General features: G+C 35.6%; 1 protein-coding gene across 5 annotated transcripts in view; it reads left to right on the top strand.

Moving 5' to 3' along the window:
• The window catches only part of gpm6ba (glycoprotein M6Ba), a 76883-nt gene that overhangs the window by 32445 nt on the left and 27868 nt on the right, over positions 1–16570 (top strand). For 3 of the 5 annotated variants that reach the window (XM_026204302.1, XM_026204305.1, XM_026204303.1), the window contains exon 2: positions 14371–14408. The exons of 1 other annotated variant lie outside the window; for it this stretch is intronic. In XM_026204302.1, the coding sequence (XP_026060087.1) occupies positions 14371–14408 (38 nt within the window). Of the gene's footprint in view, positions 1–3809; positions 4150–14370; positions 14409–16570 lie in introns of those variants that run through there. One more of the 5 variants, XM_026204306.1, reaches the window with a different exon arrangement.

The raw sequence follows: 16570 nt of genomic DNA, 5'->3' as shown, positions 1-16570 counted from the left end.
AAGCAATTGCAAGTAAATGATAGTTTTAATGAGGAGTTGCACAAGAGAACAGTGGTAATCAGCAGGAACAACGAGATGGAGAGAGATGATGTCACAGGTGTCCAGGAAGTAGTGGTGAGATGAGGCAGCAGTAGAGCGTGATGCAGGAACCGAGATGAGCGATCTGGTTTTTAAGTGGAGAGGATGGGGTTTCCAGAGGTGTGAGAATCCAACGAGGCGATAAACAGGAACGAGGAACCAGGCATACAAAAGGGAACATCAAACAATGATCTGACAAACACAAGATGAAAGACAGGGCAATAAATAGGGAGCAGGTGATGAGTGACAGCTGTGGCTGATGAACATTTAACGGAGACACACACATGAAACGATCAGTGCTGACGAGTATGAGGTGTGGTTTCTGACTGATCGAAGGCTTAGCAGGAGAAAGAGAAGGAGCAGTCGACCCTTCCGTCGCCGTCAAAACTCCACCCACATAGTGATTAACAGGGACGACGGTTTTACAATCCGGGACATAAGATGAATGTGAAGCTAGAGATTATGTTTTTTGGGTTCTTAATTGGAGTTATTAATGAAATTAGCATCTTGAACTTTCTTCTCTTGCATACTGTACTTCTGATACTTGAAATGCAGACCATCTGGAGGGTGCACTGGAGTTATGCCATTGTTCCAGTGAAAATATGCTTTGAATGTGAATAGGCCATTGGTTTTTTTAATAAGTTAAAACTGTAAAAAATTTCCATAGTTTGTCCCGTACACAGTGGGCTGCTTATTTGACAAAGCTTGAAAGACATCTCCACCAATTGTAATAAAATTTTATTATGGGTAAGAAGTACATATATAAAAGGAAATATTGCTTTGTTCAACAGGAATACATAACATTTCTTTACTCAGACCATGTGCTAAAACAAACAAATAAAAAAACCCAAAACAAATCAGATTAAGAATTTAATGTGTACGATGTAATTTAATGTTATCTTTTGGTTTCTTTTTTGTCTGTACTATTTCTTTTAAATTTTACTAATCTTTAATTTATTATTATTTATTTATTTATTTATTAATTTTTCTACTTTTTCCTTTGTGGTAATTTAAACACTGCATGAACATCGATATTTCCCACAATTTTTTTTCTGATGTACAATCACATTATTTCTTGTCTTTTACCCACAGCTGGTTCTGCTGTTATGAATAATTAACATCGTCTAAAACTCAAATCAGTCATAAACCATGTTTATTGAAGGCTTTCAGTGGTTGACAGTTTGTTGGCATTATGAATATCTGCAACACAAATTGCAGCCAACGTTCATCCATTATTTCTCTATTGTCAGCTAAATGGCTCTTACTCTGAGCTTCTGTAGAGACCTCAAATGTAGCTATTGTCCCTGTTAATAAATAGCGAACAGAATAATTAAACTACACAGCCATGAGGGATTATGTTGTTATTTTGAGGGAGAGTGGGCTGTTGTAGCCTACTCTGAGGGTGTATAGAGAACAATTCAACTTTCATAGACAAATAGATAAAACATACTTTTCTTTTTGACCAAGAGCCTGCATTTTACATTGACCTGAAAAAGAGAGAGTATCTCTCTAAAAAAATTCAAGGCTTAAAAAGCTCCAAGGCTTTGCAGTAAAAACTTGGCAGGACTACAATTCCTATAAAAAAAGTTTTCACCCCCTGGAAAAGTGTGTATGTGTGTGTGTGTTTGTGTTTCACACACTAAAACATAACTGATTTAGTCTGGCTTTTTCGACAATGAACAAATTTGTTATTTCATGAAAGTGTAAACAAATTTCTACAAAATTTAACAAGGTTTGCAAATTTGACACCTTGGCCAGTATCTTATGATTTTGTGCTTATTAAAAAAGGTTGGGGACCAGTTAGGCCAAAGTGTGTTGTGGTGGTTACACCTATTAAATAAAGAATAATAACCCAGTTCTCTGATAATAGCTTGATAACTTTGCGAGTTTTTACTAAGTGTTGTATATGTTTTTTTTTTTTTTTGTTTTTTTTTTTTTGATGATGATGAGGAGATAAACTGTGCAAGACACAATTTCTCATCTACCAGACAAACACTTAATCTGTGGCGGTGACCTACTAATTTAGAGATTATTGTCCTATATTCCTATATAGTCTTGCCCCCTCCCCTGTCAAATAGTCTTAAATGAGACTTGAGAAATAAAAAAGAAAATATGCACCTCTGAGATTTCATTTGGTGCCTATCTGAAAATTGTCTTTGGAACTAATTAATGTTAGGCCATATATCTTTCAAGTGTAAATACACAAAAGTCCTCCTCCTGATTTGTTCTTATAACACCTCAGTCCATTACAATATATACTGTAATTTTAGTGAGAAGTGTAGATAAAGATCTTCTAATCTCTTCTTTTCCACCAAGGTTGTTTCAGTTCAAGCAACCTTCCAGGAAGTAAAAGATATAGGCTCAAATTTGTTGACACAAACTGTATATTTCATCCTAAATTGCTTGTAAAATGTGATACTTTAAAGGAGGTAAGAACTCTAAATTACAACCAGATGTTTGAGGTTGTTTACAGCACAACCACTACCACTTACATTCCTTTACCTGCTGTGTTTTTGATGCCTGAGGAAGGAAGGTGTTTTAATGAGATCTCTTTACGCCTTTCTCAGTACACTTTTGTATTTTTATGCACTGCTGCAAGTGTTACTTTAAATATGTATTTGTACATCATATAACCCATATCAAGTAGTTTTGTTGGTATAAATCAGCAATATTAAATAATATTTTTGACTTAAATAGAACCACTTAATTAGATGTTGCCATTTTTTGTGTGACAAAAGCCTATTGTTTTTACACATTAGTGTATAATAAAAAATAATTTTGATAAACTGAAGATTAAAGTTTTACCAAACACAAAATGGTGTAAAGTCTTAGGTGATACATACAACACTATCGAGAAAATGTATGGGTCGTTTCCATGTATAATACAATTAGGTCTACTTACATAAGTGTTTTATCAGTAAAGCAAACTAAATGCATTATACCAACAAAACTAAATGTTTTGGGTTAAAGGTAGCAATACCTGTAGGTGCATCCTATTTTTCCTGGGTTCTGGTTTTGTTGTCATATTTGCTGTAGGTATTAACTGAAAAGTAGTTTGGCCAAGAGCATGCAGGCATTTGTGAGAAACAATAAGAGATAAACAAATGAATGCTAAAACCCAGACATTTAGAAATTACACTAAGTTTACTTTACAGCTATGCTATTAATCACATCCATGTTATTAGTATAAGTCTTGTACAAGTATACTGTGCACATTCATTAACCCTATAATCTATAGGGTGCCATCTATTTCAGGATCAAGATTTAATGCGACAAAGTATCTGCTTTTTAACAAGGGGACTGTTGAAATACGACCTCATATATACCCTCTGGGTTTTTAAGGTCCTTAAATGGTAATGATAGAGATGGTATTTAGTGTGACAGTTGTACTTTACCAGTATGTAAGTCTTTTGTTTAGCTGAATGCAGCAGAAGGTCATGTGCTTGAGAATTAATACTGTTTAAGAGGATTCCAGACAGATGGTATTTCTCTGTTTGACCATTGTTTTATTATTATTAAAAAACGGGCGCACCCACCATTTAAGTGTTGATGTTTAGAATAAAATAAAAGGTGAAGTATCTTTGTGTCTTTAAGTTTTTATTTAGCACACATCACTTTTAATTCATATCTCTGTAACCCCAATCCTAATAAGTATACAATATATTCTTTCTGTCCTCCCATCAATTCGGGTTGGGAGGGGGACGGAGAGAGAGAGCATGTGTGACTGTTTACAGCTGGGGCTATCTGTTTATGTCAACCTGACTGGCAGTGGAGTGGCTGTTTTTCCTCGCCTCTCACGGATTCTCTCGCCTCCGCGTATCTGCTTGTAGTCTTCTTTTACGCGAGATACTCGGCTGAGCTCGTATCGTTTATGAATCAATTATCTGCCACAAATCCGTTCTGACAAAACAAATACATATTTGAAGTGGGCTGTAAAATATACTCCTATATATTGGAGAAAGAGAGACCAGGCAAAAGGGAAGTGTATCCAACCTACTCTTTTCCAAATGGATGGGATGAAACCAGAAGCGACGGCTGAGGAGAATCAGGATGAAAGGGAAGAAAGCAAAGGTTTGTAATTGTGTATTCGTTTTGTTTTGTGTTTCGACTCGGATTTATTCTGCTCGTGCTAGATGTATATAGAGCGGCTTAACCTATTTACGAAGGCTTCGCTTTTGCGCGCCGTTCATAGCGAACCAATCGAATATTTTATTGATCGAGGGTCCTCCTCGTGTCATTCACTTGACATTACTAATTATTTTATGTCGTTTATTCGATCAGAGAATGCGCATTTGTATGCTACATTTGGAGCGCTGGTTATGTCAAATCACGCCTCTGCGTCTTTGGAGAATCGTTTGCATCTCTGACAGTGATGATTTGAATAAGCGCAGCTCCAGTTACCTGACTTGAAAAAAAAAAAAAAAAAGGATAAAAACTTTCTTTTCTCTGATGCGTCAATTAGGCTGTATATACATCGACTAGACTATACAGTATCGTCTTGGTGTTGATAGTATTGTTGATGGTGATGAGATGGAAGTGTCGCATTGTATTGAAGGTGTTGTTTACATTCCTGCAGTGTTCTCTGTTCAAACTAATGGAAGAATTCCATCTGGTTGTGATAGATTTGAAATGTAAATTTGATTAATGCCTTTGCTGTTCATCGTCGCGCAATTTAAACATTTATTTTATTTATTTTTTGACTAAAATAATTTAATTATGTTTACTGCGTTCGCACAATATAGCTACGTATCAGATATGGAAACCGAATGCATGCTTTGAATATGTAAAGCACCTGAAGAAAACGTCCTCAAGGCGCTATCAGGGCACTCTACGTAAATCGCGCGCTTGTGTCTGTAAAAGACAGGTTAGCCTATTCGTGATTTGAGTTCAGTAATGATTGTGGTTCAGGATTGTCCGAACAAGGTTTTTCTGTAATAATAAAACCCACCATGATGACATAAGCAGCGCTCAATGACTCCCCCTTGACCCTCCCCACCTGACTTCTTATTCATACTTCTGGACTATTTGTGTAATGCATTTGTGTTAACTGAGGTATTAATTTGATAACTGTGCAATCCAAAGTCCAAGTTTTACACAAGCATCTAAGCAACCAAGAGGATGCCTCACTCCACTCACTGGTGTCTTTGCTTCATCATAAAACTACTGTATGCTGTGAACCATTAGAATTGTAGCCCATCTTTGTTAATATTCACAGCTCATTTATAATATTCTAGCAAACAACTGCATAGGGCTCTATTCTTTCCACTGTGTTCTTATCCTCGGTTCCATGTTAATGTGTATTTGGTGTAATGAAATTGTGTGTTAAATATGGTTTAAGGTAAAAAAAAAAAAAACACATTATTTTCCACATACTGTACATGATCGTTTCTCCTCTGTGCCCCACCTTTTTCATCGGTCTGAAAAGTGAGGTGTGCTCTGATTTGCCAGCTATCCAGACCATTTTAATTGGCTGAATACCTCAAGCATGTGACGGAAAAGTTTATGCCCTAGTCGTGTGCTCTTTGGAAGGCCAAACAAAGTATTTTTGCTTTCACAATGAAACACACAGCGTCTTCACAGTAAAGCTACAGCAACAATACTACAGCGTGAATCAAAGTTATGCCTTCTTTCTTTGTGTGAACATTTGGAAAACATTATGCAAATCTTCCCACGCAGTGACGCAGACGTGGGGGTGTGTTTAAACGAGGTGTTTTAGGATTTGGAAGGGTTTGAAAATTTATTTTTTGCAACTTTAGGGATCTTATCTTTTCACAAACAGTTGGTAACACTCCAAAGAGAAAGGAAAACTTGAAATCGCATCTTGTGACCCCTTTAAACTTGGAAAAATATTGCCCCTAGCATGATTAGATTAATACATTATGGAAAGAGTAAGAACTAATGGTACCATATGTGTCACAAATAAAATATGCAGAGATAAGTAGGCTAGTCTTTATGAAAATTTGATGTAAGAACTGTTGGTCTCTGTCAGGTCAACTTGCTGTAGATGCTTTGTCTATGGTCAATCTTTGAAATTTGGAGGCACATTATTTGTTCATTAAAGGATAAGTTTGAAAGTTTTCAACTAGCTTTTTATTGTTAAATTGTTGCTAGTGTATGTAAATGAGCAGCAGTAAGCATTTTTGTATTCTCACCCACAGACAGAATAGCAGAACGGTGGTGCCATAATCAAAGTGCATTATGGGTGTTTTTCATGTTTCTAGGTAGGCAGCCAGTTTTTTTCAAAAGCTCATCTTCTCAGCTGTGATGTTCATCTTTAATAAGTCAACAGTTACATTGAAAAAGGTGCTCTGATGCTTTGTTCAGTAATAGGGTACAGAAAACCTGGATAGGCTGATTGATTTTGGAGTTGATGTGAAATCAAAATGGACTTGAATTGATTAACTTTCTTAATGCATGTTACTGGCTTTATTTTGAATAATTCATCTACAGTATGCATATACAGGTATATGGACTCCTCCCTGCTGGCATATGCAAAGCCTCACTGCAGTTGAACCAATCACATTCAAATTTGCCTCTATTCTGATACGCAACATCCCTCTTTTCACAGTCCAGTTAAAAACCAGTGGATAAAATCAAGTCCCTACTTTTTTTTCCCTTTCCAGAAAGCCATTTTACTCCGAAATGTGTATGGAGGTGAAGTCAGTTCAATTTTTTTATGCCTCAATTTTTTTATGACTTTAATGCCTTAAAATTAGTTTGTTTCATAATTTATAACTAAAGAAAATACCTGGTATTAAAGTTGCACTCTGCAACAGTTCTGACAAATTCAGAAAATTCTGTGAAATAAATAAGACCTGTGAAATAAAGTAGAACATGCTGATACACATTTTATTTTTGCTGGATAATTCAGAATAGCTAAATAGACTGAATGGTTACAAAAATTGTTCAGAGACCAGATAAACAAGTGTTGGCAAGCCTCATTTCTGCACCATTTGTATAATATTTTTATGTTGACCGAGTTATGGAGCTGTGATATTGTGCAACAAAAGTCCACAAGCATCAATGCAACAAGGAGAATTCTTCTTCAATCTGCCCACTGGTGCATTTTCTTCATCATACAACTACTGTCTGCCTTGAACCATTGGAGATGTAACCCATCATTGTTAATATTCACCGTTCATAAAATCATGATTATCACAACATTCAGGGCAGGCGGATAATTCCATATGACTTTTTTCTTTCCACTGTGTTTTTATCCTCTCTTCTATGTTAAACACTGAACAATTTCCACCAGCATGATTAGAAGAGAACACATAAATACTTGGTATTGCACTGTGCAACAGTTTCTACATTTTCAGACATTTCTGCAAAATAAATAAGACAGTAGAACATACTGTTACATATTTCATGATTGTTAGATAATTCAGAAACTGCACAACATACTGCATGGTTAAAAAATAATTGTTCAGAGACCAGATAAAAAAAAAGAAGTGTTTTGTGCATCATTTGCTTTGTTACCGTTTTTCTCCCCATCAGTTGTTCTTTTGTACACCTTGTTCATGGCTCTTCAAATCTTTCTGAGTGTTAGTTACCATTTTACCAACTCATTGTACTTTCTAATCTTTCTGATGTGCCATACAATTGCTCTTGATTAATAGCTTGATGGGGTACTTGTTTATGCATCCCACGCCAATGATGGGAGAATTGATAGAGTATAGAGTCGTTCTCTCCTTGTCACTCTTTTTTTTTCACTCACATGCACAGAAAGGAAAGAGGGCAGAGGAGGCGGCATGCACACGCTTCTCTTTTTACATAACTCCTGCACTTTCCACATGAAAAGGATTACATCATTCTTGGGACATGAAAGGGCAGGGATATGTAGCAGTACTAAAGGTGGGAAAGATAAAAATGAAAAAGAAAATGATCTCTGTAAGATTCATTGTATCTTTTACATCTGATTTTGCAACCAGGAAATATGTAGGATAGGTACCAGTAAAGAATTTGCTCACAGGAAATAACGGTTTATTTTTTTGTCTTCTGTACAATTATGGAAAACACTTTTTGTGTTCTGCTTTCAGCTTTTTCCAATATTGCCACTGTTGATGTTAAGGTACACTTGTGGATGTTCAGAAACTACAAATGAAAACCATGGTTGGACCATGTCAGGATACATCTAATCTTGCACAGCTTAGATACAGTAACTTCTCTGTAGTAAAGATGAAAGAATTGAAGAATCTCTCGGGAGCCATTCTTGTCTGCCCCTTCTCTGGCGTCGAAACAATGTCAGATTGTTGACAGGTCACTCAGGACAGGTCACTCAGACACTTTACATTTGATGTTCAATGATGAGCTTTAATTCATCATGTGACTTTCTCATCACCACCTGCTAAGGTACAAAACAGATATGTGAAGTTCAGTAGGTTAGTTAATTAACAAGCTACTGAAATATATATATATATATATATATATATATATATATAAAGAAAAAAAAGATATATATATATATATATATATATATATATATATATATATATATATATATATATATATATATATATATATATATATTAAAGTTAGACTGTAAAACCAAAAATGTTGCAAATGTTAAAGTTCTGGCAACCACAGCTGCCAGTATTTTACTCTAACTGCTACAGATTTATTTTTATTTATTTATTGCGTTTACAGTGTTCCTGTGGCTCAGTGGTAGATCATTGTGTTAGCAGTGGAAAGGTCATGGGCTTAATTTCCAGGGAATGCACATACTGGTAAAAATAAAGTAAAAATGTATAGCCTGAATGCACTGTAATTCACTGTGGATAAAAGCATCTGCTAATCTACTAATAAATACAAATGGCAAGTAATTGTGTAAATCAAGCAGCAAATACATTTTCATCATGAAAATAAATGACATTTAAGAATATTTACAGTATAGATTTTTTTGTATTTTATTGTCAGTGTTTTTAATATATCTCTTCTGCACTGTAATAAAAAGTGGTAACATGCATTAGTTACTTTAAAGAGCTATTTCTGTTTTGATTACTGGTATAAATTAAGGTATTTAGGGCAATTCAGTGATGTTAAGTAATAGGTTTTGACTGCTCTCCTCTTCTCTTCTCTGCACTTGGATACTGCAAAAATACTGCAGTCCAACTGCAAAGGCCAAAAAGGTCAAATAAAACTCTAAACCAGGAGTGCCCAACCCTGTTCCTGGCGATCGACTGTCCTGCAAAGTTTAGCTCCAACCCTAATCAAACACACCTGAAGCAACTAGTACACTCAAATACTGTTGTGCAATTGTAAAATCAGGGTCATTGAGAGATTCATTCTGTCTCAGCATCATGTCTTTTTGATTGAGTACGGCCTGAGGAGTTTGTCCACATAGTAATGTTCAGGGCTGGACTGGGACAAAAAAAGGGCTCTGGCATTTTTGCTCAGACCAGCCCATCACAATCGGTCCGACATAACCAACCAGTACACCATCCTTGTGGTCCCTGTATATTTTCATATCTACCGTTCCATTCCCAAAAACCCCTACAAAGCTGAGAACTAAGTGCCATAGACCAATGTACCAGTGCAAGTGGACCAGTGTACTCATTCTCTCTTGACTGACTCCCTGGTGATCAAAGGTGCCCTTCTCCACTGCTAACTCAACCTGGCTTGACTATACATAAGGACAAAGAGAGAGATGATTACAATTATTTGGAAGAGTTATTAAAAGTACACTTAGTAAGGATCCATTTTGGTTATATAGTCCTGTATTCTTGAAGAGCAGGATTTCTAGATGGACAATGTTTTCCATGTTATAAAAGCTAGTTAATCCTTTAGAACACAATAGAATGTGGATGTAGAATACTGCTAATTCTAAAAATAATTTTTTTTTCAGTGAACCAGACAGCAGAAAAACTAGTTTACAATTGCAAGTATAGGCTACTTTGTTTTAAAGAGCACAAACCCCTCTTTAATATGACACCAAACAACATTTAGCTCTCATTGTTGAGATACTTCCCATAAAAAAAGAAAAACAAACTATACTACCAAATTACTCACACAAAACATCCTAATAATATATATGATATTCAAATTACTCACTCGCCATTAATATTGCATATAAATGATATTGGAAATTCATTAGAAACATGAGAAAATATCTACTTTGTTGAATATACAGCTTTCAAAATGCCATATAGGCCGTATGTCCTATATGGGTTTTAAAGAGTTAACATTAAAATAGTCAGTCGAAGTTGCAATTTAATAAGTTAACTCTGCTAACCTAGCTACAAAAACAATGCAAAATAGCTTATGCTGTGTTATTTGACTTTAGCTGACTGAGTAGCTAGTGTAGTAGGTAAAAATCTGACAGACTTTATAATAGCGACAACGATTATGTTATCGTATTATAATATTCATTAATTTATGTAACGTTAAATCATCACACTATCCTCCTGCACCTGCCCTGATTAACACTCCCTTCCTGTTAATCATGTAACTACAGTACCATGCTTACCATTTCTATTACACTCTCCTGCTCAGTCTGTCAGTCAGTACAGTTGTGGGAGGGGCCTGGGTCTGTGTGATGTCACACATCCAAGAATCTGAGAATTTTTTATTTGAGAAAGGGGTTATAATTTATCAAGATTAAAAAAAAAAAAAAAACACTTGGTGGATTTTTGTCATTATAGTGTGGTTGTGTACACAAGTGCCAACACACATTTCAGTTCAAACAACATGTAGAAGTGAATTTTGAATGAGATGACACCTTTTAAACTTTTTTTTTTTTCAGTGTTCGTGTGTGTACAGAATAATACTGTAAGTTTGCCTGTCATGTCATAGTGTGATAATCATAATCTTGTACGTGGTACGTTTCGTCTGGGGTCAGATTCAGATTCAGAATCAGCCTCTGTCTCTGACCTGAGCTTATACCATTATGTATTCTACATGCTGTCAGACTTTGAAAACAGACCATCCAGAACTGATGTGGGTTAGCACCCGGATTTAACCTAAGTGGTTGCATGCGGCATTCAGAGTTATAGAAATGGGCTTGATGCTCCTGTGTTGTTGAATGTATTTGTGACCAACACCTAATACGTTTCTCAGTCCCAAATGCTGATATGCACAGCCTAGCCTTTTCTCAAGACTGCCAAGTACTGTGAGCATGTGAGAGTAATCACAGAGAGGAAAGACAACCTCATGTGCCTTTCATTTGGAACAACTCACTCAGGGCATGCTGACAGCCTCCATCTGCCACCGCAAACTCACATGGCTGTTTAGCCAATCTTGTATGTGTAAGAGAGTGTGGGCGAGTGCTTCCATAAGTGTGCTTGTGCATTCATGTTTACTTGTACCTGTGTATGAATATTGGCCTGTGCTTGTGTAAATTTGTGGTGTGTATAGGTATGAACAGGAATAACAGGCAGGTTGGCACACCATGTCCTGTTCCTGCATGATGCCATTCATCCTTCTGTATATGGATCCTCTCCATTCAGCCCACTGGTGCGCAATCTGCTGTTCTCTGATCTCTTTTTTATCATCTCTCTACCAGAGAGGAACCATATGTATTCATAGCAATGCCTTATTTATAATTTATGCATTAAGCTTTTGTCCAGATTTAGCTACAATGACCGACTGCAAACAGTGATAACCTGCAGTTGTGTCTTTAAATAAATATTTCTAGTAAATTTACATGTTATTATTTTTTGATTATCATTTTGTTCTGTGAAATAAAGATTTATTATTCTACATATAATGAAGACTTTCACGTATGGTTTTTATATGTAATGTTTATTATTTTTATTAAATTGTTAGCAATGTATTTGTGCTAAAATTAGTCATTTTCTATTTTTTTTAAGACAGGATGACAAAACAACACCAAAATGTGTGACGAACTGTAAAGATTGTTTTGAAATGATAAGGGAATTTTTAATCTGTTAAAAATAATATTCAGCTACTCTTTCCTATTAGGATCCTTCAGAAAGATACTGAGCAGCAGATGCTATATCAGCCAGTAGACAGTATGATGATTATCTTTTTTTTCTTATACACTGAAATAAATTGTAACCTGAAAATGGTAACATCTGAATTAACCGGTTTTAAGCCAAAAATCAAATAGCACAAACATCACTTAACCAGCCTAAATACATTTATTAAATAAAACCCTAACCCTAACCTGTCCTAATTAGAGTATCTGGTCTTTAATTGACTTTACATGGGTTAAACTATATATAAAAAAATCTGTAATTACAGTAACATTTGGTCACTACTTTTTTCAAGTATATTTAGTTCCTTTGATGCTTATGAATAATAGTATCAAATAGGGCTGTGCGATAAGGACAAAAAAAACTTATTTTGATCAATACTGCGGATTTGATTTTAATCAGTTTTGACAAAATGTCTTTACACACACAATTTAAGGAAGTGTTCAGCTTGAACACATATCTGAAGTAGTTTTATGAACCCCCTTTTTTAGATAAAAGTTAAATTTCACAATTCTCAGTTCAAATTATGATATCACAGCAAAAACTTCTAGACTAACCAATAGAAATGTTAAACATCAAAGAGAAAACACTTGGGAATGAAATAAGAACAAAACTACACCAATAATACACAAATTACAAATTACAAAAATTAAATACAACAGAACAAGGATAAACATGAAATAAGCAGTGCTTCAAGTTGTTCAAGTAGGTTGCCTATAACAGTAGTATTCAGGTACAGAAATTGAATGATCAATTATAAAACAACAGTGCTATTATTTCTGCTTCGCGTCGGCTGCTAATAAGCCTATCCTGCTTTATGTATGGAATAATAATGTACATCCAGCTGGTTGGTATCGCAGAATAACTCTCGACAGGGTGATCAGGTCCCCCACGTGAAGCGGAAGCACCTGTTACATGGCTACTTGCCACATAAGTACCAGTTACCAGTTTGTTAGTTATCTTATAATCCATCACCGCATACAAAACAGTTATAGAAAAATGGCAGCAACTGCCTTTGTATGAAATGAGAGAGCGAGTCTGTGATAGCAGGATTATATAATTAAATAGTTGAACACAATTTTGAATCAAGGTTTAATATTTTATTAGCTAAACAAATGCAAAGCTTTCACCAAGAGAAAACAGTTCCTAGCAAGAGTATAGCGCCGGCTTCAGTTTCCTGGATGAGCCTTTGTTATCAGCTCTTTTACTGGTTGTTATCGAGGGACAAAATACCTTGGAATGTCACGACTGACCACTCAGAATAAAGTATTCCACAGAGCCGTGTAATATGCTATGTTCACGCCATATCGTAATTACCATAATTTCGAGATGACAGCATGTGGTTTTCTACTCTGAGCTGTTCCTTGGACTCGGAATTGTGCTTTTCTATGTCAATACTGTCAATGCCTAAACAGAGCCTGCAATGGTCAGGTGGTACAGCTTGTCACAAGTCGTAGCTCTTAGAAAACTCTCAGTTCACAAGTTGTAATTACAGGAATTCCAATATGGCGTGTAAGCACTTATAATGTGAATGTAAAAAGATGTGAAAAATAAATAAGTTTGGTGTTGATATGTTATCTAAAGAGGTGGCTGGAAGAGGGAGAAAGCACAGAAATTGGGTACTCGCATACTATCTGATGCATTTCCTGCATTTCAATTTGTAAAGGGGTCATATGATGCGATTTCTAGTTTTCCTTTCTCTTTGGAGTGTTACAAGCTGTTTGTGGATAGATAAGATCCCTAAAGTTGCAAAGACTAAAGTCTCAAACTCAAAGAGATATTCCTTATAAAAGTTAGGACTCGACTACGCCCCCCTAAAACGGCTCGTTCAAATAAGCCTCTTCATGTCTATGTCAAGAAGTGGGAAGATTTGCATAACGGCGCCTAAATGTTCATGCAAAGAAAGAAGGCATAACTTTATTGTTGTTGCCACCGCCCCCACCATGTTGTGTAGAGGCTGACTGTTTCGTTGCGAAAGCGAAAATACTTTGTTTGGCCTGACACAACACATAATGTGTTTTTTGAATCTTAATTAAACTGCTTAAACACATTTCATTACACCAAATAATGTTCTTTTTAGCAACATCACATTACCCCTTTAAGTGGACTGTCCCTCAACACCCATTAGGCATCAGTATGTAAAAATGATCTGTGCTGAAGTGCTGAAGTAAAAAGTTGATAAAATTCAGAATGAGCAATGTTTTGCAGATTAGTTAAAATAAATGCTCTTTTTTGACTCTGGAAGTTTGAGTTATTCCAGTATGTTTGATAGTACATCATGTTTTCTTAGTGCTTTCTTTTATCTTAAAAGATCAAGGACAGTTTTATTCCTCATGATATGATCCCTGCTGTGTTTCAGTGTGAGTTCCACCTGTTCCGTCTTTCAGCCTGGTGAAGGTGGGAAGATTAATTTTCTTCTTTATTTATTGACTGATTAATTAAAGGGACATTTACAAACCATCCGTCATGCAACAAGAAAAGAACTGTTAATATATATATATATATATATAATGCTTACATCCAGTTATGACAGTACACTCAATTTTTGCCAATTAAAAATGTGCCAAATAAACATTTTACTAAAGCATTATATTTTTTAAAGCATTTTAATTAAGCAACAGAAACCTATATTTAAAGTAAATTCAAGTAATTTACAAGTACATTTCATCACAGGAATAGTAGGTCACAGTTGAGGTTGCCATGTATTTACATACTTAATAATAGGGTGATTTTAACAGACTACGTACAATTTAAATTTGTGTGCCATTGTTTTTGAACCTTCAATACCATGACTTAGGTGCCCTTGAGCAAGGCACCGAACCCCCAACTGCTCCCCGGGCGCCGCAGCATAAATGGCTGACCACTGCTCCGGGTGTGTGCTCACAGTATGTGTGTGTTCACTGCTCTGTGTGTGTGCATTTCGGATGGGTTAAATGCAGAGCACAAATTCTGAGTGTGGGTCACCATACTTGGCTGAATGTCACTTCACTTCACTTCACTTCACTTGGAGCTGCTTGTAATTACACAGTTCTTGTTATTAGTATTTTAAATAATTATAGTAGCATGTGTAACTTGAACTGTAAAATTAAATATTACTGAACAGTACATTTTGTTTCTCACCCTCAGCAGGTTTTGATAGTGAAACATATCAGTATTATACCAGTACAAAGTCTCTGTTCCAAACATATTGTAAACAGTTGTAAGCATGAGTTAATGTTGCTCTGAAATAGACAAGCTGTTATATATTTATTCTAAATGTTGCTTGGTAACCTGCAGTTGTTACTTTAAAGAGATAGTTCTACAAGATTTAACCCCAAACTGATTTTTGTGGTATAAATTGGAGATAGATTCAGATATTTTAAATAATACTCTCAGTGTAGTAAGGCTCAGATTGAGTATTTGTCTTCAATTTTGTCTGAGGTAAAGGACAGAATAGTGTATACAGTACATGTGTTGTCTAGGCCTATGTATTTTAGGTTTTTGTGTAAATGTTTATAAATGTGCATTTGAGTATGTTAGAAGGGCAGGGGTGAGGTGAAGACATCCTCGATGAATGTGAATGGACAGTCAGCTACCATACATAAACACAAAAACGCATGCAGAACTGGGTCTAAAACCCATGGGATCGAGCATCGATCAACACAGTGTTGGCGCTGAGAGGAGGGACAACTTTAAAAGCTGTCCAGTAATTACGGCCATTTATTCACATTAAACGGTGTCTGTCTCTCAGCAAGCTCTCACAACAGTCAGACCTCACCTCCTCCACCCTGATCAATGACATGCTTCTACTTACAAAAACACTGCTTAAATGTCAGAAGATATTTAACTGATTTCTGATCAGCCACAAAAAAACTTAATTTAAACTGCATCCCACAAAATAAGTTGGTAAGTGTGAGATATATGTGAGAAATTATGGCTTTTTTGACAGGAGCCATGCAAATTCACCTATTCCCCAGACTGTGTTGCATGAGGTTTCTGAATTTTCATTGGTTACTCAATGCTGTGTGCATGGGAAGCTCCTACTTCCAAATGCATATGTTATTACGACATGTCACGCATGTTGGATGTTGAAAGTTGGATGTAGGCAAAACAACATATTATGTAACATAAAACCAGCCAGTGCTAAAGTTCTCAATACTTGGTCGGGTATGGTATGGAAGCGATCAGCCTGTGGCACTGCTTATACAGTATTGAGCCTTATTTATAGGAATTAATACTGTAGGGATAGTCATTTAATGAAACTCAAATGTAAATATTCTTACATTTTGAGATACTGGATTTTTGACTTTCATGAGATGTAAGTTCTTATCATCATCAAAAAAAAAAAAAAAAAAGAAAGAAAGAAAAAGAAATGTTTTATGTAATGAATCTACAATATATGAAAGTTTTCAAGATTTTTTAAAATGTTATTCATATATATATACACACTACATACTGTTTCAAAGCATGTAGCTTTACAGAAAGTCTATTTCAGATGTCTGATTTAACATAATTACATTTGTAACATAAATTGATTTCCAAAGTTTCGAAAACTCACAATTCCCACTTTTCCACTGTCG

The sequence above is a fragment of the Carassius auratus genome, chromosome 26, assembly GCF_003368295.1.
Source record: "Carassius auratus strain Wakin chromosome 26, ASM336829v1, whole genome shotgun sequence".
NCBI classification, from domain to species: Eukaryota; Metazoa; Chordata; class Actinopteri; order Cypriniformes; family Cyprinidae; genus Carassius; species Carassius auratus.
Note: the sequence above shows the minus strand (reverse complement) of the source record. Positions and strands in the feature narration are given on the sequence as shown.